General features: G+C 39.8%; 2 protein-coding genes across 2 annotated transcripts; both read left to right on the plus strand.

The window, feature by feature from the left end:
• Positions 1-3,764: 3,764 nt before the first annotated feature.
• Positions 3,765-14,070, plus strand: LOC310921571 (uncharacterized protein; the record flags this gene model as incomplete). Its single annotated transcript, XM_083881734.1, has 6 exons — positions 3,765-4,092; positions 4,787-5,093; positions 8,062-8,334; positions 11,322-11,444; positions 13,201-13,233; positions 13,322-14,070. The coding sequence occupies 5 exons, from the start codon at positions 3,765-3,767 to the stop codon at positions 13,220-13,222; spliced, it is 1,053 nt and encodes a 350-aa protein (XP_083737860.1). The 3' UTR covers positions 13,223-13,233; positions 13,322-14,070.
• A 1,415-nt stretch (positions 14,071-15,485) lies between these two features.
• On the plus strand, positions 15,486-27,613 carry RPS5 (ribosomal protein S5). Its single transcript, XM_083881803.1, has 6 exons — positions 15,486-15,546; positions 17,622-17,727; positions 20,839-21,048; positions 23,573-23,701; positions 25,603-25,701; positions 26,989-27,613. The coding sequence occupies exons 2-6, from the start codon at positions 17,623-17,625 to the stop codon at positions 27,055-27,057; spliced, it is 612 nt and encodes a 203-aa protein (XP_083737929.1). The 5' UTR covers positions 15,486-15,546; position 17,622; the 3' UTR covers positions 27,058-27,613.
• The last annotated feature ends 219 nt before the right edge of the window (positions 27,614-27,832 follow it).

The following is a 27,832-nucleotide window of genomic DNA, read 5'->3' on the forward strand; positions in this document are numbered from 1 at the left end:
CCAGTCTCTCCCAGTTTGTCCCAGTCTCTCCCAGTTTGTCCTAGTTCCATCCCAGTCCCTCCCAGTCCCTCCCAGCCCCTCCCAGCCCCCTCCCAGTTCCATCCCAGTCCACCCCAGTTTCTCCCAGTTTCTTCCAGTTTCTCCCAGTTAATCCCAGTGCTCCCAGTCAGTCCCAGTCCATCCCAGTTAATCCCAGTTCCCTCCCAGTCCCTCCCAGTCCCTCCCAGTCCCTCCCAGTTCCCTCCCAGTTCCTCCCAGTCCATCCCAGTCCCTCCCAGTCCCTCCCAGTCCATCCCAGTCCACCCCAGTCCCTCCCAGTTTGTCCCAGTTCCATCCCTGTGCTCCCAGTTCCTCCCAGTTTGTCCCAGTTTATCCCAGTGCTGTAATCTTATCCCAGTTCACCCCAGTTTATCCCAGTGCTCCCAGTTTGTCCCAGTTTGCCCCAGTCCATCCCAGTCCCTCCCAGTCCCTCCCAGTCCATCCCAGTCCCCCCCAATCCCCTCCCAGTCCATCCCAGTCCAGCTCAGAGTTCCCACCGCGGCCTCCGCCGGGGCCGCTCTGCCCAGGAACCAGTGACGTCACCGCCTCCTCCATCTCCCATTGGCTGTCCCCGAATATCCCCACCCCTGTTTGGCCACGCCCCCTCCCAGTTTGTCCCAGTTTGTCCCAGTTTGTCCCAGTTTGTCCCGGTTTATCCGCGATGTTGTTGCTGTTGTTGGTGGCGCTCGGCGCGCCCGGGGCAGGTGAGAGTTTTTTTGGGGTGAAAAAGGGAAATTTTGGGGAAAAAAAAGGAAAAATTTGGGTAAAAAAATGGGGAATTTTGGGGGGAAACATTGGGGAAAAAAAATGAGATTTTTGGGGGGAAATTTGGGGGAAAAAGGGAAAGTTTTGGGGAAAGGAGAAGTTGAGGAGGAGGAGGATCCGCCCTGGAAGATTTGGGGGGAAAAAAGGGAAAATTTGGGTAAAAAAGGGGAAATTTTGGGGAAAAAAGGGAATTTTGGGGTGAAAAATGGGGAAAAAATGAGAATTTGGGGAAATTTTGGGGGAAAAAGGGAAAGTTTTGGGGAAAGGAGGAGGAGGAGGAGGAGTCGAGGGCGGGTCAGTTCTGTGAGATTTGGGGAGAAATTTGGGAAAAAGGGGAAAATTGGGTTAAAAAAGGGAAAAATTGGGTTAAAAAAGGGGAAATTTGGGGAATTTTTGGGGAAAAAAGGAGAATTTTGGGGAAAAATTGGGAAAATTTTGGTGCAAGGGGAAGTTGAGGAGGAGGAGGAGTCGGGGGCGGGTCATTTCTGTGAGATTTGGGGAGAAATTTGGGGAAAAAAAGGGAAAATTTGGGTAAAAAAAGGGAAAATTTGGGTTAAAAAAAGGAATTTTGGGGGAAAAAAAGGGAATTTTGGAGGAAATTTGGCCAAAAAAGGGGAAATTTTGGGAAAAAATTGGTGAAAAAAGGGAAATTTTAGGGAAAGAGGAAGTTGAGGAGGAGGAGAAGTCGAGGGCGGGTCAGTTTTGTGAGATTTGGGCAGAAATTTGGGGAAAAAAGGCAAAATTTAAGGGAAAATTGAGGGGAAAAAAAGGAATTTTTAGGGGGAAAATTTGAGGGGAAAATGGGAAATTTTGGGGAAAAATTTGGGAAAGTTTTGGGGGAAAATTTGGGAAAGTTTTGGGGAAAGGGGAAGTTCAGTCACGTAATTTTTGGGTGGATTTTTTGGGGAAAAGGGAAAAATTGGGGAAAAATTGGAGAAAAATTTGGGGAAAATTTGGGGAAAATTTGGGAAAATTTGGGGGAAAATTGGGGAAAAATTGGGGGAAAATTTGGGAAAAATTGGGGAAAAAATTGGGAAAAATTTGGGGAAAAATGGGGGAAAATTTGGGGAAAAATGGGGGAAAATTTGGGAAAAAATTGGGAAATATGGGAGAAAAATTGGAGAAAATTTGGGAATAAATGGGGGAAAATTGGGGAAAATTTGGGAAAAAATTGGGAAAAATTAGGGGGAAATGGGAGAAAATTGGGGGAAAATTTGGGAAAAATTGGGGAAAAAATTGGGAAAAAATTGGGGAAAATTGGGGAAAAATTGGGAAAATTTTGGGAAAAATTGGGGAAAAATTGGGAAAAAAATTGGGAAATATGGGAGAAAAATTGGAGAAAAATTTGGGAATAAATGGGGGAAAATTGGGGAAAATTTGGGAAAAAATTGGGAAAAATTTGGGAAAAATTTGGGAAAAAATGGGGGAAAATTTGGGGAAAAAAAGGGGAAAATTTGGGAATTAAAAAAAATTCCTAAGAATCCCCCTAATGATAATAAAAATAATAATAATAATTAGAGAAATAAATAAATAGCTTTTTAAAACTCAAAAAATCACCAAAATTTTAATTAAAAATCCCATTTTTTTGGTCTTTTTCAACACTATTTCCCCCCAAAAAATTCTAAAAAAATTCAAAAAAAATCAAAAATAATTAAAAAATAATTCTAAAAAATCCTTTAAAAATTTTTAAAAAATCTTTAAAAATTCCAAAAAAATTCCAAAAAAATTCTAAAAAATTCCAAACAATTTTAAAAAAATCAAAAAATTAAAAAAAATTCAAAAAAAATTCTAAAAAAGATCAAAAAATTCCAAAAAAATTTTAAAAAAATTTAAAAAAAAATCTAAAAAATTTCTAAAAAAAATCCAAAAAATTAAAAAAAAAATCTAAAAAAATCCAAACAATTAAAAAAAAATCAAAAAAATTCCAAAAATACTCTAAAAAAATTCTAAAAAAATCCAAAAAAATTCCAAAAAAAAATTCTAAAAAAAATCCAAAAAAATCCCGAAAAAAAAAAAATCTACGAAAAAAAAATCCAAAAAAATCTAAAAAACTCAAAAAAAAAATCTAAAAAAAAAAATTCTACGAAAAAGTCCAAAAAAAATCTAAAACACACTAAAAAAAAATCTAAAAAAAATTCTATGAAAAAGTCCAAAAAAAAAAATCTAAAAAACACTAAAAAAAAATCCAAAAAAATTAAAAAAAAAATTCTTTAAAAATCCTAAAACAATTCCAAAAAAAAAATCCCTAAATATTCCCCAAATAAAACCCCTTTAAAAACCCCCCAAAATTTAAAATAACCCCCTAAAAAAAAAAAAAAAATTAAAATTTAAATTTTTTCCAGCCCCTTTCGTCCTCCAAATGGCCTCGTGGTGCTCCTTGACCCCCGACGGCTCCTTGGTGACCTCCAGCAACGACTCCACGTCCCTGGTGGTGGCCTTGTCCCAAATGTCCCTGCTGTGTGGGGACCTGGGGACGTGGGGGCCCTGCGCCCAGGGGGGTCCCCTCCGCCTCCTCGGGGACACGGTGACAAAAATCCTGCGCCAGGACCCGGCCTGGCCACGGCGCCTGACACAGAGACTGAGGCTCTGCAAGGAGCTGCCCCACAGGGTGTGGCCGCCCCCGAGAGGTCAGGGGACACCTGGGGACACCTGGGGACACCTGGGGACATTTGGGGACATTTAGGGACATTTTGGGGACATTTAGGGACATTTTGGGGACATTTTGGGCCAATTTTGTGCCATTTTGGCGCCAATTTGGGCAAATTTTGGCGCCATTTTGGTGCCATTTTGGGGACATTGAGGACACTTGGACATATTGGGGACATTGGGGACATTGGATGACATTGAGGCCATTTGGGGCCATTGGGTGACATTGGGATCATTGGGGACATTTGTGGACATTGGAGGGATTGGGGACATTGGGATCATTGGGGACATTGGGGACATTTTGGGGATATTGGATGACATTGGGGACATTCAAGGACATTGAGGCCATTGGGGACATTGGGATCATTGGGGACATTGGGGACACCGTGGCCATTGGGGACACCGAGGCCATTGTCGGGGTCCCCGAGGCCCCTCAGGCCCATTGGGGACATTGGGGACAAAGGCCACTGGTGTGTGGGGACCTGGGGACGTGGGGGCCCTGTGCCCAGGGGGGTCCCCTCCGCCTCCTCGGGGACACGGTGACAAAAATCCTGCGCCGGGACCCGGCCTGGCCACGGCGCCTGACACAGAGACTGAGGCTCTGCAAGGAGCTGCCCCACAGGGTGTGGCCGCCCCCGAGAGGTCAGGGGACACCTGGGGACACCTGGGGACACCTGGGGACACCTGGGGACTCCTGGGGACATTTGGGGACATTTGGGGACATGTTGGGACCATTTGGGGACATTTTGGGCCAATTTTGTGCCATTTTGGAGCAATTTTGGGCAAATTTTGGGGCCATTTTGGGGACATTGAAGACATTGAGGACATTGAGGACATTGGGAACATTGGGGACATTTGGGGACATGTTGGGACCATTTGGGGACATTTTGGAGCCATTTTGGGGGAATTTTGGGTAAATTTTGGCGCCATTTTGGTGCCATTTTGGGGACATTGAGGACACTTGGCCATATTGGGGACATTGGGGACATTGGATGACATTGAGGCCATTTGGGGCCATTGGGTGACATTGGAGGGATTGGGGACATTTGTGGACATTGGGTGACATTGAGGACATTGAGATCATTGAGGACATTTGGGGACACTGAGGACATTGGGGACATTGGGGACATTGGGGACATTGAGGCCATTTGGGGACATTGGGATCATTGGGGACATTGGGTGACATTGGTGACATTGAGGACATTGAGATCATTGAGGACATTTGGGGACACTGAGGACATTGGGGACATTGGGGACATTGGGGACATTGAGTGACATTGGTGACATTGTGGACATTGGGATCATTGAGGACATTGTGGACATTGGGATCATTGAGGACATTGGGGACATTGGGATCATTGGGGACATTGGGATCATTGGGGACACCGTGGCCATTGGGGACACCGAGGCCATTGTCGGGGTCCCCGAGGCCCCTCAGGCCCATTGGGGACATTGGGGACAAAGGCCACTGGTGTGTGGGGACCTGGGGACGTGGGGGCCCTGCGCCCAGGGGGGTCCCCTCCGCCTCCTCGGGGACACGGTGACAAAAATCCTGCGCCGGGACCCGGCCTGGCCACGGCGCCTGACACAGAGACTGAGGCTCTGCAAGGAGCTGCCCCACAGGGTGTGGCCGCCCCCGAGAGGTCAGGGGACACCTGGGGACACCTGGGGACACCTGGGGACACCTGGGACCATTTAGGGACATTTTGGGCCAATTTTGTGCCATTTGGGGGAATTTTGGGTAAATTTTGGCGCCATTTTGGTGCCATTTTGGGGCACGTTGAGGACATTGGGGACATTGGTGATGTTTGGGACATTGAGGACATTGGGGACATTTGGGGACACCTGGGGACACCTGGGGACACCTGGGGACATTTGGGGACATTTGGGGACATGTTGGGACCATTTGGGGACATTTTGGGCCAATTTTGTGCCATTTTGGAGCAATTTTGGGCAAATTTTGGGGCCATTTTGGGGCACGTTGAGGACATTGGGGACATTGAGGACATTTTGGGGAAACTTGGGACACCTGGGGATATTTGGGGACATTTGGGGACAGTTTGAGACCATTTTGAGACCATTTGGGGACATTTTGGGCCAATTTTGGCGTCATTTTGGGCTCATTTTGGCGCCATTTTGGGTAAATTTTGGCGCCATTTTGGTGCCATTTTGGGGACATTGAGGACACTTGGACATATTGGGGACATTGGGGACATTGAGGCCATTTGGGGACACCTGGGGACACCTGGGGACATTTGGGGACATTTGGGGACATTTTGGGACCATTTAGGGACATTTTGGGGCAATTTTGGGCTCATTTTGGCGCCATTTTGGTGCCATTTTGGGGACATTGAGGACATTGGGGACATTGAGGACATTTTGGGGACACCTGGGGACACCTGGGGACAGTTTGAGACCATTTTGGGACCATTTGGGGACATTTTGGGCCAATTTTGGCGCCATTTTGGGCTCATTTTGGCGCCATTTTGGGTAAATTTTGGCGCCATTTTGGTGCCATTTTGGGGACATTGAGGACACTTGGACATATTGGGGACATTTGGGGACATTGGGGATATTTGGGGACATTGAGAGCATTGGGTGACATTGGGTGACATTGGCATCATTGAGGACATTTGGGGACATTGAGGACATTTGGGGACATTGGGTGACATTGGGTGACATTGGGATCATTGGGGACATTGGGGACATCGAGTAGATTTGGAGACATTTGGGACATTTGGGGACATTGAAGCAATTTGGGACCTTGGGGACATTGAGGCCATTGGGGACATTTGGGGACATTTTGTGGCCATTTTGGGCCCATTTTTGGCCACTTTTGGGGCACATTTTGGGCCCATTTGGCACCATTTTGGGACCATTTTGAGGCCATTTTGTGCACATTGGCGGCCATTTTGTGCAGGACATTTGTTGACACACTGGGGACATCTGGGGACATTTGAGCCAAATTTGGGCAAATTTTGGGCACAATTTTACGACACGTTTTGGGCACATTTTGAGGCCCATTTTGGGCACGATTTGTGCTATTTTGAGACCATTATGGGACACATTTTGAGTCACATTTTTGGGTCATTTTAGGGCACATGTGGGACTCATTTTGGTCACATTTTAGGGACATTTTGGGCACATTTTGGGACACAACTGGAAACCCATTTGGGACCATTTTGGGACCATTTTGGGCAAATTTATTGACACATTTTGTGGCATGATTGGGGCAAATTTTGGGTCCATTTTGGGGCACAATTTGGGACCATTTGGTGCCATTTTGGGGCCAAATTTGGCATCTTCGGAGACACATTTTGGGCACATTTTGGGCCCATTTTGGGCCACTTATGGGACACATTTTGGTGCCCATTTGGGACACAATTTGTGCCATTTTGGGACCATTTTGGGTGAATTTTGGGACCATTTTGGGGCAAATTTTGAGGCACATTTTGGGACCATTTTGGGGCAAATTTTGGGACCATTCTGGGACCATTTTGGGACCATTTTGGGCAAATTTAGTGACACATTTTGAGGCACATTTTGGGACCATTTTAGGACAAAATTGGAGTCCCATTTGGTGCCATTTTGGAACCATTTTGGGACCGTTTGGGGCCACTTTGGGACCATTTTGGGACACATTTGGGACCATTTTGGGACCATTTTGGGACCATTTTGGGGCACAATTTGAGTCCCATTTGGGACCATTTTGGGCCAATTTTGTGCCACATTTTGGGCCACCTTTGAGACCCATTTTGGGACCATTTTGGGGTCATTTTGGGACACAACTTGAGACCCATTTGGGACCATTTTGGGGCACATTTTTGGTCACAATTTGTGCCATTTTGGGGCAATTCTGGGACCATTTTGGGACTCATTTTGGGTCCATTGTGGGACCATTTTGGGACCACTTGGGACCATTTTGTGACACATTTTGGGACACAATTGGAGACCCATTTTGGGGCAATTTTGGGACCATTTTGGGCCACAATTTGCACCATTTTGGGACCATTTTGGGGCAAAATTTGCACCACTTTTGGAACATTTGGAGGCACATTTTGGGACCATTTGGAGGCAAAATTTGGGACCATTTTGGGACCATTTTAGGACCATTTTGGAACCATTTTGGGACTCATTTTGATGCCCATTTGGGACCATTTTGGGACCATTTTGTGACACATTTTGTGCCACAATTTGCACCATTTTGGGTTCATTTTGGGACCATTTTGGGACACAATTGGAGTCCCATTTGGGACCATTTTGGGGCACATTTTGAGCCACTTTTGGGACACAACTTGAGACCCACTTGGTGCCATTTTGGGACCATTTTGGGACCATTTTGGGACTAATTTTGGTGCCATTTTGGGACACATTTTGGGTCCATTATGGGACCATTTTGGGACACATTTTGGGTCCATTATGGGACCATTTTAGGGCAAATTTTGGGACACATTTTGGAACCATTTTGGGACCATTTTGTGCCACAATTTGCACCATTTTGGCACCATTTTGCGACACAACTTGAGACCCATTTAGGACCATTTTGGGTCCATTGTGGGACCATTTTGGTGCCATTTTGAGTCCTCAAAACGTCTCAAATTTTCTCCGCAGCCCCTCCTCAACTGCGCATCCTCCTCGAGCGCCGGGGCGCGGCGCTGGCGCTGACGTGTCACGCCTGGGGTTTCTCCCCGGCCGAGGTGACCCTGAGGTGGCTCCGGGACGGGACCCTCGTCGGGGACCCCCAGGGAAGGATTCGGGCGCTGCCGGTCGGGGACGGGACGTTCCGGGCTCAGGCCACAATCGAGGTGACCCCGGGACAGGGAGGGGAGTTCGTGTGTTCGGTGATGCACCCCAGCCTGGAGGAGCCGCTCAGTGTCACATGGGGTAAGAGGATTTTTGGGGTTTTTTTAAGGGTTTTGGGGGTTTGGGGGGTTTGGGGATTTTTTGGGATTTTTTGGGATTTTTTTGGGATTTTTTGGAATTTTTGGGATTTTTTTTTATTATTTTTTGGGGGATTTTTTTGTGGAATTTTTTTGGATTTTTTTGATATTTTTTTTAGGGATTTTTTTGGATTTTTTTGGATTTTTTGTGGAATTTTTTTGGATTTTTTAGGGATTTTTTGGGAATTTTTTTAGGGATTTTTTTAGGATTTTTTGGGGGATTTTTTGGGGATTTTTTGGGATTTTTTTAGGGATTTTTTGGGATTTTTGGGGGGATTTTAGGTATTTTTTTGGGTATTTTTTTGGGGATTTTTTGGAGGGATTTTGGGGGGATTTTTTTGGAATTTTGAGGAATTTTGGGGGGATTTTTTTTGATATTTTTTTGAGATTTTTGGGGATTTTTTGGGGGGATTTTTAAAGGATTTTGGGGGGATTTTTGTGATTTTTTGGGAGGATTTTTAGGGGATTCTTTGGGGGTTTTCGTGTGTTCGGTGATGCACCCCAGTCTGGAGGAGCCGCTCAGTGTCACATGGGGTAAGAGGATTTTGGGGGATTTTGGGGGTAATTTGTGATTTTTTGGGATTTTTGGGGATTTTTTTAGGGATTTTTTGGCATTTTTTTGGCGAATTTTTTGGATTTTTTTGGGATTTTTTGGGGATTTTTTAGGGATTTTTTGGGATTTTTTTAGGGATTTTTTTTAGGATTTTTGGGGGGATTTTTTGGGAGGATTTTTTTGGGATTTTTTTAAGGGATTTTTTGGGATTTTTGGGGGGATTTTTGGGGATTTATTGAGGATTTTTTTAGGAATTTTTTTCTGGATTTTTTTTGGTATTTTTTTAGGGATTTTTTGGATTTTTTTGGGGAATTTTTTGGGATTTTTTGGGGATTTTTGTGGGATTTTTTTGTGTGACTTTAGGGATTTTTTTTTTTGGAATTTTTTTGGATTTTTTTTGAGATTTTTTGGGGATTTTTTTTGTGGAATTTTGGGGGTTTTCTGGGGGATTTATTTATTTATTTATTTTGGTTTTTTGATGGATTTTTTTGTGGGATTTTTTGGGGATTTTTGGGGAATTTTTTTGGATTTTTTTGAGATTTTTTGCGGGGATTTTCTGGGGGGGATTTTTTTTGGCATTTTTGGGGTTTCTTTGGGAGGATTTTTAGGGGATTTTTAGGGGATTTTTTGGGGTTTTCATGTGTTCTGTGATGCACCCCAGTCTGGAGGAGCCGCTCAGTGTCACATGGGGTAAGGAAATTTGGGGATTTTGGGGGTAATTTGTGATTTTTTAGGGATTTTTTTGGATTTTTTTAGGGATTTTTTGGCATTTTTTGGCGATTTTTTTGGATTTTTTAGGGATTTTTTGGGGATTTTTTAGGGATTTTTTGGGATTTTTTTAGGGATTTTTTTTTTTAGGATTTTTTTGGGGATTTTTGGGGATTTTTTTAGGGATTTTTTGGGATTTTGGGGGGGATTTTTTTGGGATTTATTGAGGATTTTTTTAGGAATTTTTTCTGGATTTTTTTGGTATTTTTTTAGGGATTTTTTTGGATTTTTTTGGATTTTTTGGGGAATTTTTTGGGATTTTTTTGGGATTTTTGTGGGATTTTTTTGCGTGATTTTAGGGATTTTTTTTGGAATTTTTTTGGAATTTTTTTTGAGATTTTTTGGGGATTTTTTTGTGGAATTTTGGGGGTTTTCTGGGGGATTTATTTATTTATTTATTTTGGATTTTTGATGGATTTTTTTTGTGGGATTTTTTGGGATTTTTGGGGAATTTTTTTGGATTTTTTTGAGATTTTTTGGGGGGATTTTTTTGGGGGGATTTTTTTGGCGATTTTGGGGGATTTTGGGGGTAATTTGTGATTTTAGGGGTTTGGGGGTTTTTGGGGATTTTTTAGGGATTTTTTGGGATTTTTTTAGGGATTTTTTGGGATTTTTTGGGATTTTTGGGGGATTTTTTGGGATTTTTTTGGGGGGAATTTTTGGGGGATATTTGGGGATTTATTGAGGATTTTTTAGGAATTTTTTTGGATTTTTTGGAGATTTTTTGGGGATTTTTTTGTGGGATTTTAGGGATTTTTTTGGGATTTTTTTTGGGATTTTTTTGAATTGTTTTGATATTTTTTGGGGGGATTTTTTTGTGGATTTTTATTTGGGATTTTGTAGGTTTTTTGGGGGGGAGTTATCTATTTATTAAATCTGGATTTTTGATGGATTTTTTGAGATTTTTTGAGGGATATTATGGGGATTTTTGGGGGGAATTTTTGGGGATTTTTTGGATTTTTGGGGGGATTTTTGGTGGATTTTTTGGGGAATTTTTTGGGGATTTTTTGAGTTTTTTGGGGGGGGATTTTTTTGTATTTTTTTGGCGATTTTTGGGGGATTTTTTGGGGGATTTTTTTGGAAATTTTTTGCGGGTTTTTTGGGTTTTTTGGAGTTTTTTTGGATTTTTTTCTCGGTTTTTTTTTGAAAAATTTTTAATATTTTTTTGTTTGGAATATTTTTTGGATTTTTTTGGATTTTTGGGGATTTTTTGGGGATTTTTGGGGGATTTTCGGGCTTTTTTGGGAATTAATTTTTTTATTATTTTTTTAAATTTTTTTTTTTTTTTTTTTTTTTGGAGGGGGATTTTTTTGGGGGGGATTTTGGTGGTCTTTTTTTAATTTTTTTTTTTTTTTTTTTACATTTTCTTGTGCGCTTTTTTTTTTTTTTTTTTAAATTTTTTTGGGCGGCGAATTTTCTTTAATTTTTAGACTTTTTTTTTAAAAAAAAAATTTGTACCATTTTTCCACTTTCCCACCCACATTTATTAAAATCCTCACTCCCTTCCCCCCTAATTTTTTTTTAATTTTTTAAATTTTATTTTAATTTTTTTTTTTAATTCTCTAACAAATTAATTTCCTTTTTTCCCTTTTCCCCTGTTGTCCCCCCAGCCCCGGGATTGTCCCCAAGGCTGTCCCTGCTGGTGGCGCTGGCGGGGCTGGCGCTGCCCCTGGGGCTGCTCCTGGTCACCTGCGGGCTCTGGAGACACCTGGGGACACCCGGGGGGACAGCAGGTGACACTGGGGACACTTGGGGACATCAATGGGATATTTGGGGACACCCTGGGGGACACTGGGGACATTGGGGACACCAATGGGATATTTGGGGACACTTTGGGGACACTTTGGGGACACTCAAGGGACACCTGAGGGGATTGGGGACACTTTGGGGACACTTTTGGTATGGTGGGGACACTTGGGGACAGCCCTTGGGATATTTGGGACACTTTGGGGACATTGGGGACACAGCAGGTGACATTGGGGACACTTTGGGGACACTTTGGGGATATTGGGGACATTGGGGACATTGGGGACACTTTGGGGACACTTTGGGGATATTGGGGACACCCCTGGGGACACCTCGGGTATGGTGGGGACACTTTGGGGACACCTGGGGACACCCGGGGGGACAGCAGGTGACACTGGAGACACCTGGGGACATCAATGGGATATTTGGGGACACCCTGGGGACACTTTGGGGACATTGGGGACACTTGGGGGACATTGGGGACACTTTGGGGACATTGGGGACACTTTGGGGACATTGGGGACACCTGAGGGACATTGGGGACATCAAAACATCCCAGGGACACCCAGGGGACACTTTGTGACATTGGGGACACCCCTGGGGACTTTGGGGACACTTTGGGGACACTTTGGGGACATTGGGGACACCCCTGGGGGGATTGGGGACATTGGGGACATTGCAGACACCTGGGGACACTTTGGGGACACTTTGGGGACATTTGGGACATCAATGGGATATTTGGGGACACTTGGGGACACTTTGGGTATATTGGGGACATTCTGGGGACACCCTTGGGGACATTGGGGACACTTTGGGGACACCCTTGGGGACATTGGGGACACCTGGAGACACCCTGAGGACACTTTGGGGACACCTGGGGACACCGTGGGTACCTTGGGGACACTTTGGGGACACCCTGGGGACATTTGGGGACACTTTGGGGACATTGGGGACACTTTGGGGACATTGGGGACACCTCTGGGGACACCCTTGGGGACACTTTGGGGACACCTTGGGGATATTGGGGGCACCCCTGGGGACGCTTTGGGGACACTTTGGGTATGTTAGGGACACTTTGGGGACATCAAAACATCCCAGGGACACTTTGGGGACACCTGGAGACACCTTGGGGATATTGGGGACACTTTGGGGACACTTTGGGGACACTTTGGGGACACTTTGGGGACACTTTGGGTATATTGGGGACACCTTGGGGACACCAATGGGACATTGGGGACACTTTGGGACACTCTGGAGACACTTTGGGGACATTGGGGACACCCCTGGGGACATTGGGGACACTGGGGACACTTTGGGGACACTTTGGTGACACCTGGGGACACACTGGGGACTTCTGTCACTTTTCTGAGGTTTTTTTTGGTGACTTTTTGTCCCTTTTCTGTCACATTTTTGTCAATTGTTTTGTCCCGTTTTGTCTCCCTTTGTCCGTTTTTGTCCAATTTTTGTCCATTTTTTGTTCAATTTTGTCAATTTCTGTCCTTTTTTGTCTCTTTTTTCTCCATTTTTTTGTCCTTTTTTATTCCTTGTCTGTTTTTGTCCATTTTTGTCTTTTTTTCTCCATTTTTTTGTCCAATTTTCATCTAATTTTTGTCCAATTTTTGTCCTTTTTTGTCCCTTTCTGTTCCTTGTTTGTTTTTGTCCATTTTTGTCCATTATTTTGTCCATTTTCTGTAATTTTTAAATCCCTTTTTACCCATTTTTTCCCCTTTTTTCCCTCCCCAGGTTACTCCCCCCTCCCCGGTGACACTTTTGCAGGTGAGGGACCCAAAATGTCATTTTATTGTCATTTTTGTCACCTTTTTTGTCATTTTTGTCACTTCTTTTTGTCATTTTTCGTTCCCAGGCAGCACCTGAGGATCCTCCTGGGACGGGGCCTGAAAATGCTGAAAATTCACTCAAAAAATCCCCCCAAAATTCCCCAAAAATTCCCCCAAAAAATCCCCAGAAAATCTCCCAAAAATCCCCAAAAAATTCCAAAAAATCCCACAAAAATACCCCAAAAATCTGCCCCAAAATCCCCCAAAAAATCCCCAAAAAATCCCCCAAAAATCTGCCCCAAATCCACCAAAAATTCCCCAAAAATTCCCCAAAAATTCCCCAAAAATTCAAAAAAATTCCCCCAAAAATCCCCAAAAATCCCCAAAAAATCTCCCAAAAATCCAAAAATTCCCAAAAAAATTTCCCAAAAAAACCCTCCAAAAATTCCCCAAAATCCCAAAAAAATTCCCCAAAAATTTCCAAAAAAATTCCCAAAAATTCTCCCCAAATATCCCCCAAAAAATCCCCAAAAAATTCCCAAAAAATCCCCAAAAATTCCCCAGAAATCCCCCCAAAATTCCCAAAAAAAATCCCCCAAAATCCCCAAAAAAATCCCCCCCAAAATTCCCCAAAAATAAAAAAAAAAATCCCTGAAAAATTGCCCCAAAAATTCCCCAAAAATTCCCCAAAAAATCCCTCAAAATCCCAAAAAAATCTCTCAAAAAATCCGGAAAAAATCCCCCAAAAATCTGCCCCAAATCCCCAAAAATTCCCCAAAAATCCCCCAAAAATCCCAAAAAATCCCCAAAAATTCCCCAAAAATAAAAAACTAAATCCCTCAAAAATTGCCCCAAAATCCCCCAAAAATCTCCAAAAAATCCCCAAAAAATCCCCCCAAAAAACCCCCAAAAATTCCCCAAAAAATTCCCCCAAAAAATCTCCAAAAATCCCAAAAATTTCCCAAAAAATTCCCAAAAATTCTCCCAAAAAATCCCCAAAAATTCCCCAAAAAATCTCCCAAAAAATCCCTTAAAATCCCCCAAAAATCCCCCAAATATCCCCCCCAAAATTCCCCAAAAAATCCCCAAAAAATCTCCCAAAAATCCCCCAAAAATCCACCAAAAATCCCCCAAAAATCCACCCCAAAATTCCCCATAAAAATCTCATTAAACCCCCCAAAAAATTCCTTTCAAAACCCCCCAAAAATCCCCAAAATTCTCCAAAAAAATAAAAGTTGTGACAATTTTGGACAATTTGGCGATTTTGGGGATTGAGGTGAAAATTTGGGGGAATTTTTTGGGATTTTTTTTGGGATTTTTGGGGAATTTTTTGGGGATTTTTTGGGGATTTTTTTGGAATTTTTGGGGGGATTTGGGGAGGAATTTTGAGGGGATTTTAGGGAGATTTTGGGGGGATTTTTGGAGCTTCAAAATATTTCTAAAATAAACTTCCAATAAATTTTTTATTTTGGATTTTAGTGGTATTTTGGGGGGATTTTGGGGGGGATTTGGGGAGAATTTTGGGGTATTTTTGGGAAGATTTTTGGGGAATTTGGGGGGTAATTTTGGGGTATTTTGGGATATTTTGGATTATTTTTGGGGTTTTATTTGAGGGTCCCCAAATTGGGGGGGCTGCCCAAATCCGCCTAGCAACCCCTGACGTCACTACCTTCACACGTTTTGATTGGTCAGCGCGCCCCCACCTCGCCTAATGAATGCCCCCCCTTCCACATCCACGCGTGAGCGGCCATTTCCCCTCCGCGTGTCAACTCAAAACTTCTCCCTTCCCTTTTTATACACTTTTTTCCCTTTTTTGTCCCTTTTTTATCACCTCCGCGTGTGTTTTTACCCCTTTAAATCGCCGTTTCGCCTTTCCACGCGTGTTTTCACCCCGTTAAAACGACCCGCGGCCGCCACTGAGGTGAATCCCCTTATAAAACATGGCGCCCGTGTCCGTACATTCTCTACTGCGCATGCGTCACAGACCATGAGGTGAAGGAATGGCGGAATCCTTGTGCCGTACAGGCAAAATGCGCATGCGCTGTACTCGCCATTAGGGGAAGAAGGCCGTACAAGCAAAGTGCGCATGCGCCGTGTACGCCACTAGGGAAAGAAATGGCGGCCATCTGGTTCCGTATATGCAAAATGCGCATGCGTTATACACGCCATGAGGGGAAGAAATGGCGGACATTCTGTGCCGTACAGGCAAAATGCGCATGCGCAACCGGAAGTGAACCCCTGCGCGCTATATAAGCGGCCGGGAAGCCCCGTAGCGCCCTTTTGGCTGAGTCGGAACCGGAGCCGCCGCCATGTGAGTGGCGGGAACGGGGGAAAAAAGGGGATTTTTAGGGGAAAAAAGGGATTTCTGAGGGGAAAAATGGATTTTGTGAAGGGAAAATAAGGACGGGGGAGGTGGGGAAGTGGAAATGAGGGCGGGGAAAGGGGGAAAAATGGAGAAGGGAGAGGTTTGGGGGGGGGCGGCCATGAGGGGAAAGGGGGGGGGGAGGGAAATGTCAGTCCCGGGTTTTTTATTTGAGTTTTAAATTAAAAGATTGGGTTGGGATTGGGGGGATTTGGGGAGGGGAAGAGGAGGAAAAAGTGTTGGGAAAGGGAGGGGTGGACAATGAAGTTAAAAGGGGGGAAATTGTGGGGAAAATGGGGTTTAAAGTGGGAAAATAAATAGGAAAAAATGAGAATAACAGTCGGAAAAGTGAGAATAGAGTGGGGGAAAAGGGAATTTAGAGAGATTGGGAAATAAAAGTGGAAAATTTGGGGGAAAAAGTGGGAAAATTAAGGGAAAAATGGGGAAAAAGGGAGAAAAAAAAGGAAAAATGAGGAAAAAAGTGGGAAAGGGGAGATTAAGAATGAAAAAAAAAGGGAAATTTGGGGGGAAAATGGATCAAAAGTGGGAAAAAATGGGGAAAAGTGGCAAAAAAGGGGAAAAATGGGGAAAACAGTAAAAAATGGGGATTCAGGGGGGAAAAGTGGAGAAAAAGAGGGAAAAATTGGATTAAAAATGGGGGAAAAGTGGGAAAAATAGTGGGAAAATGGGGTTTAGGTTGGAAAAAATGGGATTAAAAGGGAAAAAACTGGGAAAAATAAGTGGAAAAAAAGGAAAAATAAGAAAGGGGAAAAATAAGGGAAAAAAGTGCAAAAAAATTTTAAAAATGGGAAAAAAGTAGAAAAAATACGGAAAAAAATGGGAAAAATAAGAAAAAAGTGGCGGAAATGAGGGGAAAAAAGTGGAAAAAATAAGGAGAAAAGTGGGGAAAATAAAGTGGGAAAAATGAGGAGAAAATGGGAAAAAAAGAAAAAAGTGGGAAAAATAAGAAAAAAGGGGGGGAAATAAGGAAAAAATAGCAAAAAAAAAAAGAAAAATACTGGCAAAAATAAGGAAAAAAAGTGCAAAAAATAAGATAAAAGGGGGGAAAAAAATCCCAAAATGGGACAATAAAACCCAGACTACAAAACCCAATTCCTGACCATTCCCTTTTTCCCATTTCCCCCCATTTTTACTCTTTTTTCCCCATTTTTTCCCCATTTTCCTCCATTTTTTCCCCATTTTTCCTCATTTTTCCCCATTTTTTCCCCATTTTTCCTCATTTTTCCCCATTTTTCCCCATTTTTTTCCCCATATTTTCTCCCCATTTTTTCCTCATTTTCCCCCCATTTTTCCCCCCATTTTCCCCCATTTTCTCCACTATTTTTCCCCATTTTTCCCCATTTCTCCCCAATTTTTCTCCATTTTTCCCCATTTTTTCCCCATTTTCCCTCATTTTCTCCGCATTTTTTCCCCATTTTTCCTCTTTTTTCCCCATTTTTTTTTCTCCTTTTTTTCCTCATTTCTTCCTCATTTTTCCCTAATTTTTCCCTCATTTTTTCCACATTTTTTCCTCCATTTTCCTTCTTTTTTTACCGTTTTTTCTCATTTTTTTGCTATTTTTCCCCCATTTTTCACCATTTTTCCTCATTTTTCCCCATTTTTTTCCCCATTTTTCCCCATTTCTTCTCATTTTTTGCTCCATTTTTTCCCCGATTTTTTCCCCATTTTTCTCTCATTTTTCCCCATTTTTCTCCCCATTTTTTCTCCCCATTTTTTCTCCCCATTTTTTCCCCATTTTTTCCCCATTTTTCCCTTATTTTTTCCCTCATTTTCCCTCATTTTTCCCCATTTCCCCCCATTTTTTCCCATTTCTGTTCATTTTTCCCCCATTTTCCTTCATTTTTTACTCATTTTTTCCCCATTTTTTCCCATTTTCCCCCCATTTTTTCCCTATTTTTCCCCATTTTTTTGCCGTTTTTTCTCATTTTTTCCCCGTTTTTTCTCATTTTCCCCCATTTTTCCCCATTTTTATTTAATTTCTCCCCATTTTTCCCCCCCTGCAGCATGACGGAGTGGGAGACGGCTCCGGCCGTGACGGAAACCCCGGACATCAAACTCTTCGGGAAATGGAGCACGGACGACGTGCAGATCAACGACATCTCCCTGCAGGTCTGGGAGTCCTGGAATTCCACAGGGAATTCGGGGCTGGAATTCAAAATTCTGGGAGAATTCTGGGAGAATTTGAGGTTGGAATTGAGAATTTCGTGAGAATTTGGGGGCGAAATTGAGAATTTTGTGAGAATTTGGGGCTGGAATTGAGAGTTCCCCAAGAATTTGGGGCTGGAATTGAGATTTTGGGGCTGGAATTGGGAATTTTGTGAGAATTTGGGGTTGGAAATGAGAATTCTGGGAGAATTTGGGGCTGGAATTGAGAATTTCGTGAGAATTTGGGAGTGAAATTGGGAATTTCGGGACAATTTGGGGCTGGAATTGAGAATTTTGTGAGAATTTGGAGCTGGGATAGAGAATTCCATGAGAATTTGGGGTTGGAGTTGAGATTTTGGGGCTGGAATTGGAAATTCTGGGAAAATTCCAGAAGATTTTGGGGCTGAAATTCAAAATTCTGGGAAAATTTGGGGCTGGAATTCAAAATTCTGGGAAAATTTGGGGCTGGAATTGGGAATTTTGTGAGAATTTGGGGTTGGAATTGAGAAATCCGTGAGAATTTGGGGTTGGAATTGGGAATTCTGGGAAAATTCCAGAGGATTTTGGGGCTGGAATTGGGAATTCTGTGAGAATTTGGGAGTGAAATTGGGAATTTTGTGAGAATTTGGAGCTGGAATTGGGAATTCTGTGAGAATTTGAAGCTGGAATTGAAGTTTTTCTTATGAGTGGGAATTCCCAAAAAATTCCAGAGGGAATTTGTGCCGAAATTTCGCGATTTTCTTGAATTTTGACAGATTTTTTGGGGGATTTTTTTGTGCTCAAACCCCAAAATTTATTTCTAAATTTCTCAAATTCCCAAGATTTCATCTCAACAAAGGACAAATGTTTCAAATCTCTTGGTCGTTTTGTGGGACATTGCACGACCAAAAAAACCTCAAATTTTTCTGCGATTTTCATTAAAATTTCGCGATTTTTTCAAATTTTGGCCGATTTTTTGGGGGATTTTTTTTTTTGCTCAAACCCCAAAATCCATTTCTGAATTTACCAAAACTTTCTGAGATTTGATTATAATAAAGAACAAATATCCGAAATCTTTTTCTCCCTTCGCAGGACGTTGCGCGACCCAAAAAAATCCGATTTTTTTCCGCGATTTTCGTTAAAATTTCGCGATTTTTTCAAATTTTAACGGATTTTTTTGGGGTTTTTTTTGCTCAAACCCCAAAATTAATTCCTAAAATTTCCCAAAAATTCCCAGTATTCCATTACAATAAAACACAAACACATCACATCTTTTCTTTTACTTTGTGGGATGTTTCGCGACCAAAAAAAATCCGATTTTTTTCCACGATTTTCGTTAAAATTTCGCGATTTTTTCAAATTTTTAACGGATTTTTTTTTGGGTTTTTTTTGCTCAAACGCCAAAATAAATTCCCAAAATTCTCAGGATTTCATTACAATAAGGGATAAATACTTTAAATCCGTTTTTCACTCTTTGGGACGTTTCGCGACCAAAAAAAATTTTAATTTTTTCCACGATTTTCGTTAAAATTTCGCGATTTTTTCGAATTTTGATGGATTTTTTTGGGATTTTCAGAACGAACACCCCAAATCCAATCCCAAAATCCGCCAAATTCCCAGGATTTCATTACAATAAAGAACAAATATCCCAAATTTTTTTTCTCACTTTAAAAAAATGGAATTTTTCCGCAATTTGGGCTTAAAATTTCGCGATTTTTTTGAATTTTGACAGATTTTTTTGGGGATTTTTTTATTTAGATCTTAAAATCAATTCCCAAACTTTTCAAAAATTCCCAGTATGTTCTTGCAACAAAAGACCAACATTTCAAGTCCTTTACTCACTTTGTGGGACCTTCTGCGACCAAAAAAAATCCGATTTTTTTCCGCTATTTTCGTTAAAATTTCGCGATTTTTTCGAATTTTAATGGATTTTTTTGGGGTTTTTTTTGTCCAAAACCTCAAATCTCACCCCAAAATTTCCCAAAAATTCCCAGTATTTCAATGTCCTATTTCAAGTCCCTTACTTGTTTTATGGGACAATTCGCGACCAAAAAAAATCCGATTTTTTTGCGCAATTTGGGCAAAAAATTTGGGATTTTTTTAGGGATTTTTGCCTTCAAACCCCAAAATCCAATCCCAAAATCCCCAAAAAATCCCAGTATTAAATCACAGTAAAGGAGAAATAAGCAAAGTCTCTTTTTAATTTGACGCGGCCAAAAAAAAATTGGATTTTTGCTGAAATTTCGCGGTTTTTTTGAATTTTGGCCGATTTTTTTTGGGTTTTTTTTGTTCAGACCCCAAAATTAATTCCTAAACTTCTTAAATTCCAGGATTACATCGCAGTGAAGGAGAAATACGCCAAATATCTCCCTCATTCCGGGGGGCGTTACACAACCAAAAAAAATCCGATTTTTTCTGCGATTTTCGTTAAAATTTCGCGATTTTTTCAAATTTTAACAGATTTTTTTGGGTTTTTTTTTGTCCAAAACCTCAAATCTCACCCCAAAATTTCCCAAAAATTCCCAGTATTTCATTGTCATAAAGGACAAACATTTCAAGTCCTTTTTTCATTCTATGAGAAGTTACGCGACCAAAAAAAAAAAATCCGATTTTTCCCACGATTTTCGTTAAAATTTCGCGATTTTTTCAAATTTTAACAGATTTTTTTGGGGTTTTTTTTGCTCAAACCCCAAAATTAATTCCCAAAAATTCCCAGTATTTCATTGTCATAAAGGACAAACACATCAAATCTTTTCTTTCGCTTTGTGGGACATTTCGCAACCAAAAAAAATCCGAATTTTTCCGCGGTTTTCGTTAAAATTTTGCGATTTTTTCAAATTTTATCAGATTTTTTTTGGGATTTTTTTATTTAGATCTTAAAATCAATTCCCAAAATTCCCCAAAAATTCCCAGTATTTCAATGTCCTATTTCAAGTCCCTTACTTGTTTTATGGGACAATTCGCGACCAAAAAAAATCCGATTTTTTTGCGCGATTTGGGCAAAAAATTCGCGATTTTCTTGAATTTTGGCCGATTTTCTCGGGGTTTTTTTTGTTCAAAACCTCAAATCTCACCCAAAAACTCTTGAATTTCCAGGATTACATCGCAGTGAAGGAGAAATACGCCAAATATCTCCCCCACTCGGCGGGGCGTTACGCGGCCAAGCGTTTCCGCAAGGCGCAGTGCCCCATCGTGGAGCGACTCACCAACTCCATGATGATGCACGGCAGGAACAACGGCAAGAAATTAATGACGGTCAGGATCGTCAAACACGCCTTCGAGATCATCCACCTGCTCACCGGAGAGGTGAGAGAAAAAATTTGGGAAGTGTTGAAAAAAAATTTGGTGAAAATCGGATAAAAAATGGAGAAAATCTGGCGAAAATTGGGGAAAAAACGGTGAAAAAATGGGATTTTTACAGCCAAAAATGGGATTTTTATAGACAAAAACGGTGAAAAAAAATGGGATTTTTACAGCCAAAAATGGGGAAAAAATGGGATTTTTTTAGGGGAAAAAATGGGATTTTTACAGCCAAAAATGGGATTTTTATAGACAAAAACGGTGAAAAAAAATGGGATTTTTACAGCCAAAAACGGTGAAAAAATGGGATTTTTGCAGCCAAAAATGAGGAAAAAATGGGATTTTTTTAGGGGAAAAAATGGGATTTTTGCAGCCAAAAACGGTGAAAAAATGGGATTTTTAGAGGGAAAAATGGGATTTTTATGGACAAAAATGGGGACAAAAAATGGGATTTTTACAAACAAAAATGAGGAAAAAATGGGGTTTTTAGAGGGAAAAATGGGATTTTTATAGACAAAAATGGGGACAAAAAATGGGATTTTTACAGTGGAAAATGGGGAAAAAATAGGATTTTTTACAGCCAAAAATGGGGGGAAAATGAGATTTTTACAAACAAAAATACGGGATTTATAACCAAAAGTGGTGCAAAAATGGAGCGAAAAAAATTTGGTGAAAATCAGTGAAAAAATGGGATTTTTACAGCCAAAAACAGGGAAAAATGGGATTTTTAGAGGAGAAAATTGGGTTTTTAGGGAGGAAAAAGGAGATTTTAACAGTGAAAAATGGGGAAAGAAATGGGGGAAAAATGGATTTTTCGAAGGAAAAATGGGATTTTTACAGTAAAAAATGGGGCAAAAATGGGATTTTTTAGGAGGAAAAATGGGATTTTTACAGCCAAAAATGGGGAAAAAATGGGATTTTTTTAGGGGAAAAATGGGATTTTTACAACCAAAAATGGGGGAAAAATGGGATTTTTTTAGGGGAAAAAATGGGATTTTTACAGCCAAAAATGGGGACAAAAAATGGGATTTTTACAGCCAAAAACGGTGAAAAAAATGGGATTTTTTTTAGGGGGAAAAATGGGATTTTTACAGCCAAAAACAGTGAAAAAATGGGATTTTTACAGCCAAAAATGGGGAAAAAATGGGATTTTTTTAGGGGAAAAAATGGGATTTTTACAGCCAAAAATGGTTAAAAAAATGGGATTTTTACAGCCAAAAATGGGATTTTTATAGACAAAAACGGTGAAAAAAAATGGGATTTTTACAGCGAAAAATGGGGAAAAAATGGGATTTTTACAGTGAAGAATAAGGGGGGAAATGAGACAAAAATGGGATTTTTGAGGGGGAAAAAATGGGATTTTTACAGTGAAAAATGGGGCAAAAATGGGATTTTTAGGAGGAAAAATGGGATAAAAATGTGATTTTTTTAAATGGGATTTTTAGGGGAAAAAGTGGGATTTTAGAAGGAAAAACGGGATTTTTAGGAGGAAAAATGGGATTTTTACAGTGAAAAATGGGGAAAAAATGGGATTTTTAGAGGGAAAAATGGGATTTTTACAGCCAAAAATGAGGAAAAATGGGATTTTTACAACCAAAAATGGGGGAAAAAGTGGGATTTTTACAGCCAAAAATGGGGAAAAAATGGGATTTTTAGAGGGAAAAATGGGATTTTTACAACCAAAAATGGGGGAAAAAATGGGATTTTTACAGCCAAAAATGAGGAAAAATGGGATTTTTATAGACAAAAATGGGGAAAAATGGGATTTTTACAGTGAAAAATGGGGAAAAAATGGGATTTTTTTAGGGGAAAAAATGGGATTTTTACAACCAAAAACGGTGAAAAAATGGGATTTTTACAGCCAAAAACGGTGAAAAAAAAATGGGATTTTTACAGCCAAAAATGGGATTTTTACAGCCAAAAACGGTGAAAAAAAATGGGATTTTTACAGCAAAAAATGGGGAAAAAATGGGATTTTTACAGTGAAAAATAAAGGGGGGAAATGGGACAAAAATGGGATTTTTGAGGGGGAAAAAATGGGATTTTTACAGTGAAAAATGGGGCAAAAATGGGAATTTTAGGAGGAAAAATGGGATAAAAATGTGATTTTTTTTTAAAATGGGATTTTTAGGGGAAAAAGTGGGATTTTAGAAGGAAAAACGGGATTTTTAGGAGGAAAAAAGGGATTTTTACAGTGAAAAATGGGGAAAAAATGGGATTTTTAGAGGGAAAAATGGGATTTTTACAGCCAAAAATGAGGAAAAATAGGATTTTTACAACCAAAAATGTTGTAAAAATGGGATTTTTAAGGGAAGAAACTAGAAATTTTTTGGTGAAAAAATCGAACTTTTGGGGTAAAAAATTGAATTTTTGGGGAATAAAACTGGAATTTTTGGAGCAAAACCTGGAATTTTTTAGGGAAAAAATGGATTTTTTTTGGGAAAAAAAATGGCAATTTTGGCGGGGAAAAAAACCACAATTTTTTTCCAGTAATTCTTTTAATAATTTTTATTTATTTTTTATTTTTTAGAACCCTCTCCAGGTTCTGGTCAACGCCATCATCAACTCGGGGCCCCGCGAGGACTCGACTCGAATCGGCCGCGCCGGGACCGTGCGGCGTCAGGCCGTGGATGTGTCACCCCTCAGGAGGGTCAATCAGGTATTTGTTAATTATTTTTATTTATTTTTTTAATGGTATTTAAGTTATTTATTGGTTCGGGGGTTTTCACCATTTTTTTCAGATTTTTTTCAGATTTTTTTTGCATTTTTTTTCCTATTTTTTTCCTATTTTTTCCTATTTTTTTCAGATTTTTTTCCCATTTTTTTCAGATTTTTTTCCCTTTTTTTTCCCATTTTTTTCCCATTTTTTTCTTATTTTTTTCAGATTTTTTTCCCATTTTTTTCAGATTTTTTTCTAGTTTTTTACTATTTTTTTCCCATTTTTTTCAGGTTTTTTCCTGGTTTTTTTCCTATTTTTTCCCATTTTTTTCCCATTTTTTTCAGATTTTTTTCCCATTTTTTCCCCTTTCTTTTAGATTTTTTTCCTATTTTTTTCCTATTTTTTCCCATTTTTTTCGGATTTTTTTCCTGTTTTTTTCCCATTTTTTTCGGATTTTTTTCCCGGTTTTTTCCCATTTTTTTCGGATTTTTTTCCTGTTTTTTTCTCATTTTTTCTCATTTTTTTCAGATTTTTTTCCTGGTTTTTTTTCCCATTTTTTACCCATTTTTTACCCATTTTTCCCTGTTTTTTCCCTTTTTTTTCAGAATTTTTTCAGATTTTTTCAGATTTTTTTCCTGTTTTTTTCCTATTTTTTTCCCATTTTTTTCCATTTTTTTCCCATTTTTTTCAGGTTTTTTCCCATTTTTTTCAGATTTTTTTCCTGTTTTTTTCCCATTTTTTTCAGATTTTTTTTGCATTTTTTTTCCCATTTTTTCCTGTTTTTTTCTTATTTTTTCCTATTTTTTTCAGATTTTTTTCCCATTTTTTTCAGATTTTTTTCCTGGTTTTTCCTATTTTTTTCCCATTTTTTTCAGATTTTTTCCTGGTTTTTTACTATTTTTTTCCCTTTTTTTTCAGGTTTTTTCCTGGTTTTTTTCCTATTTTTTCCCATTTTTTTCTTATTTTTTTCAGATTTTTTTCCCATTTTTTTCAGATGTTTTTCCTGTTTTTTTCCTCTTTTTTTTCAGATTTTTTTCAGGTTTTTTTCCCATTTTTTTCAGATTTTTCCCATTTTTTTCAGATTTTTTTCCTAATTTTTTTCAGGTTTTTTTCCTGTTTTTTTTTCCTATTTTTTTCCTGTTTTTTTTTCATTTTTTTTCCCATTTGTCACCCAATTTTTCCCCATTTTTTTCCAATTTTTTTCCCCTTTTTTCCTGTTTTTTTCCTTTTTTTCCCTATTTTTTTCAGATTTTTTTCCCATTTTTTTCAGATTTTTTTCCAATTTTTTTCCGATTTTTTTCCCATTTTTTTCAGATGTTTTTCCTGGTTTTTTCCTAATTTTTTTTCAGTTTTTTTTCCGTTTTTTTTCCCATTTTTTTCAGATTTTTTCCCATTTTTTTCCTGTTTTTTTCCTATTTTTTTTCAGATTTTTCCCATTTTTTTCAGATTTTTTCCTGTTTTTTTCCTATTTTTTTTCAGGTTTTTTTCCTGGGTTTTTTTTTTTCCTATTTTTTTTCTGTTTTTTTCTCATTTTTTTTCCCATTTATCACCCAATTTTTCCCCATTTTTTTCCAATTTTTCCCCCTTTTTCCCCATTTTTTCCCCATTTTTCACCCGTTTTTCCCCATTTTTTTTTCCCCACTCTCCCTTTTTCCCCCTCCAACCCCCAATTTTCCCCAAAACCCTCATTTTTCCTCCCAAAACTTTCCTTTTTCCCCCCAAATTTCCCTTTTTTCCCCAAAAAATTCCATTTTTTCCCCCATTTTTCCCATTTTTTCCCCATTTTTCACCCGTTTTTCCCCATTTTTTTTTCCCCACTCTCCCTTTTTCCCCCTCCAACCCCCAATTTTCCCCAAAACCCTCATTTTTCACCCCAAAATTAATTATTTTCTTTATTTCAGGCCATCTGGCTGCTGTGCACGGGGGCGCGCGAAGCCGCTTTCCGCAACATCAAAACCATCGCCGAGTGTTTGGCTGACGAGCTCATCAACGCTGCCAAGGTCAGAAAAATCCCAAAATTCCACCCAAAAATTCCTAAAATTCCACCCAAAATCCTTTTTCCCAATTTTTCCCAGTTTTTCCCATTTTTTTTCCAATTTTTTTTGCATTTTTTTAGGATTTTTTATGATTTTTTAATGATTTTTTGTCACATTTTTTCCTCATTTTTTTCTGAACTTTCATCCAAGGTCAGGAAAATTCCACCCAAAAATAATTTTTTCCACTTTTCCCCCTCTTTTTCCAATTTTTCCCATTTTTTTGTCCCAATTTTTCCTCCGCTTTTTGCCACCTTTTTTTCCTCATTTTTTTTCCCAAGCTCAGGAAAATTTCCCCAAAATTCCACCCAAAATTCCATCCAAAAATTAATTTTCTTTCCTTTTTTCTCCTTTTCCCACTTTTTCCCAATTTTTCCCAATTTTTTTCCTTGTTTTTTTGCATTTTTTTACGATTTTTTTTCAATTTTTTGTCCCATTTTTTCCTCATTTTTCTTCCAAGGTCAGAGAAATCTCTGAATTCCACCCAAAAATTCATTATCCCTCCCTTTCTCATTTTTCCCACATTTATTTCCACGTGTCCGTGCTTTTCCACATTTTTTTATTTTTCCCCCAAAATTCCCAATATTTTCTCCCAAAATTCCCTTTTTTCCTCCCCAAAACTTCCAAATTTTGCCCCAAAAATCCCAAATTTTTGCCCCAAAAATCCCTTTTTTCCCCAAATCCCCCAAAATTTCCTCAAAAATTCCCATTTTTGCCCCCAAATTTTCCCCCAAAACTCCCAAATTTTCTCCAAAATCCCAAATTTACCCCCAAAATTCCGATTTTCTTCTCTAAAACTCCCCAATTTTCCCCTTTTTCTCCCAAAAATCCCCAAAATTCCCTTTTTTCTCCCCCAAACTCCCAAATTTTCTCCAAATTCCCCCCAAAATCCTCCAAAATTCCCATTTTTTCCCCTGAATCCCCAAATTTCTTGTTCTTTCCCTCTAAAATTCCCATTTTTTCCTCCTAAATTCCCCCAAAACCCCCAAATTTTCTCCAAATCCCCCAAAAATTCCATTTTTCCCCCCCAAAATCCCCAAGTTTTCTCCAAAACTCCCAAATTTCCCCCCAAATTTCCCCCCAAAATCCAATTTTTCCCCCCAAAAATCCCAATTTTCCCCAAAAAAAATCCCATTTTTTCCCCTAAAATCCCCCCAAAACCCCCAAATTTTCCCCCAAACCCCCAAATTTCCCCCAAAATTCCAATTTTTTCCCCCAAAATTCCTATTTTATCTTTTTTTTCCCCGTTTTCAGGGCTCCTCCAACTCTTACGCCATCAAGAAAAAGGACGAACTCGAGCGCGTGGCCAAATCCAACCGTTAAAATTCCCCAAAAATTCCAAAAAAAATCCCAAAAAAATCCCAAAAATTCCCCAAAAATTCCCGAAAAATCCCCCCAAAAAATCCCAAAAGATTTCCCAGAAATTCACCAAAAATTCCCCAAAAATGCCCAAAAATTCGCAAAAAATTCCCCAAAAAATCCCCAGAAATTCCCCAAAAATTCCCCCAAAAAATCCCAAAAAAATTCCCAAAAAATCCCTAAAAAATCCCAAAAAATTTCCCCAAAATTTGCCGAAATTTACCAAAAAAATTCCCTAAAATTCTCAAAAAATTCCCCAAAAATTTGCCAAAAAAATCCCAAAAAATTCCCCCAAAAATTCCCAAAAATTCCCCAAAAATCCCCCAAAAATTTGCCAAAAATTCCCCAAAAAATTCCCCCAAAATTCTCAAAAATTTCCCAAAAATTCCCCCAAAAATCCCAAAAAAATTCGTCAAATATTCCCAAAAAAATCCCCCAAAAATTCCCCCAAAAATTCCCCAAAAAATCCCCCAAAAGCCCCCCAAAATCCCCAAAAATTCACAAAAAATGCCCGAAATTCCCAAAAATTTTGGAGTTTTATTGAAATAAAAGTCACGGATTTGGAACCGACACGAAGGGTTTGGAAATTTTGGATTTTTTGGGATTATTTGGGGATTTTGGGAGGAATTTCAGGATTTGGGGGGAAAATTTGGGAATTTTGGGCTTTTTGGGGGGAATTGGAGGGAAAATTTGGGATTTGGGGGGGAAATTTGGGAATTTTTGGGGGGTAATTTGGAAA

This window comes from Zosterops lateralis, assembly GCF_965231275.1.
Source record: "Zosterops lateralis genome assembly, chromosome: 35".
Lineage (NCBI taxonomy): Eukaryota > Metazoa > Chordata > Aves > Passeriformes > Zosteropidae > Zosterops > Zosterops lateralis.

Excerpts from the sequence above, each read along its gene's own strand:
- RPS5 (XM_083881803.1), top strand. The coding sequence starts at position 17,623 with ATGACGGAGTGGGAGACGGCTCCGGCCGTGACGGAAACCCCGGACATC. Across the intron at positions 21,049-23,572 it reads TCCACCTGCTCACCGGAGAG|AACCCTCTCCAGGTTCTGGT; the intron begins GTGAGAGAAAAA and ends TTTATTTTTTAG. Across the intron at positions 23,702-25,602 it reads CCCTCAGGAGGGTCAATCAG|GCCATCTGGCTGCTGTGCAC; the intron begins GTATTTGTTAAT and ends TCTTTATTTCAG.